Source organism: Juglans microcarpa x Juglans regia, chromosome 7D (assembly GCF_004785595.1).
Source record: "Juglans microcarpa x Juglans regia isolate MS1-56 chromosome 7D, Jm3101_v1.0, whole genome shotgun sequence".
NCBI lineage: Eukaryota > Viridiplantae > Streptophyta > Magnoliopsida > Fagales > Juglandaceae > Juglans > Juglans microcarpa x Juglans regia.
In genome coordinates this window covers 23,931,307-23,932,176 of record NC_054606.1, presented here as the reverse complement: position 1 = coordinate 23,932,176, position 870 = coordinate 23,931,307, and the positions used below count along the sequence as shown (strand labels likewise).

At 40.0% G+C, this 870-nt stretch overlaps 1 protein-coding gene across 1 annotated transcript in view; it reads right to left on the bottom strand.

The window, feature by feature from the left end:
- LOC121239972 (putative disease resistance RPP13-like protein 1) overlaps window positions 1-497 on the bottom strand; it is a 5,458-nt gene extending 4,961 nt beyond the window's left edge. The window contains exon 1 of the mRNA XM_041137390.1: window positions 68-497. Coding sequence (XP_040993324.1) covers window positions 68-313 — 246 coding nt within the window. The 5' untranslated portion in view covers window positions 314-497. The remainder of the gene's footprint in view (window positions 1-67) is intronic.
- Between the last annotated feature and the right edge of the window lie 373 nt (window positions 498-870).

The following is an 870-nucleotide window of genomic DNA, read 5'->3' as shown; positions in this document are numbered from 1 at the left end:
GATTTTCAGCTATATATGCTCTGTTTTGGTTTGAATGGAATCCACACATGCTTCCCTTATACAGGATATCTTCTGCATCATAGACGGCATCTTTCAGCTCATCAAGCCACAGTTTCACCATAGGCTTTGTAAATTGCATTTCCTCTGCATCTTCGAGCACCGCATTCGCAGACAGCAATGCTATCTCCAGCCTCTTCAAGAGTCTTCCGTCAAGTTTTCGGATTCGAAAGAAGTCAACGAACTCACGGGAAGCAACTCTTTCAAAGAATAGTTGGAGGAAGGGGGATAGAAGTAGGCCTGCAACCTCGGCCATGTTTTCTGGGTTTGAAATAGCAAAAATCAAAAGTAATGAAAGAATGAAGAGATCGCAAAGAGAAGAGCAAAGTCAGATGGTATGTATGGTCTCTTCTCTGCTTATACGGTGTGCTAAAATACTGGTCAATATTGGCGATACAGGAAAGCGCAAAGAGGGGAAGTGATGGACCTACTCGGCTAAAGATATTACTTGGAATGAGACTGAGAGGCGTTGCGTCGGTGGAGATCCATCTCATTTCTTTGTGGACTCTTACCTTGACTTCCTGTGGGGTCAGGCCTGTCTACCACCATTACTTTTTTTTTTTTTTTTTGAAACAATTAATGATGTTTCTGCAATGTCTGACACAGCATATATTATGAGATATTTGTGGGGTCAGGGCTCTCATAATTTAGATATTTATGTTAAATTACTCTTATCGTAAGAATATAAAATTCGATAATCCTTATAAGTGGCTGTTTGTGTTAACTTCAAAACAGCGTCTTCCAATATAGAGAGCTACAGCCCTAACAACATGGGCCATGATTGTTTAGACTTTATATAAAATACAAACTTTC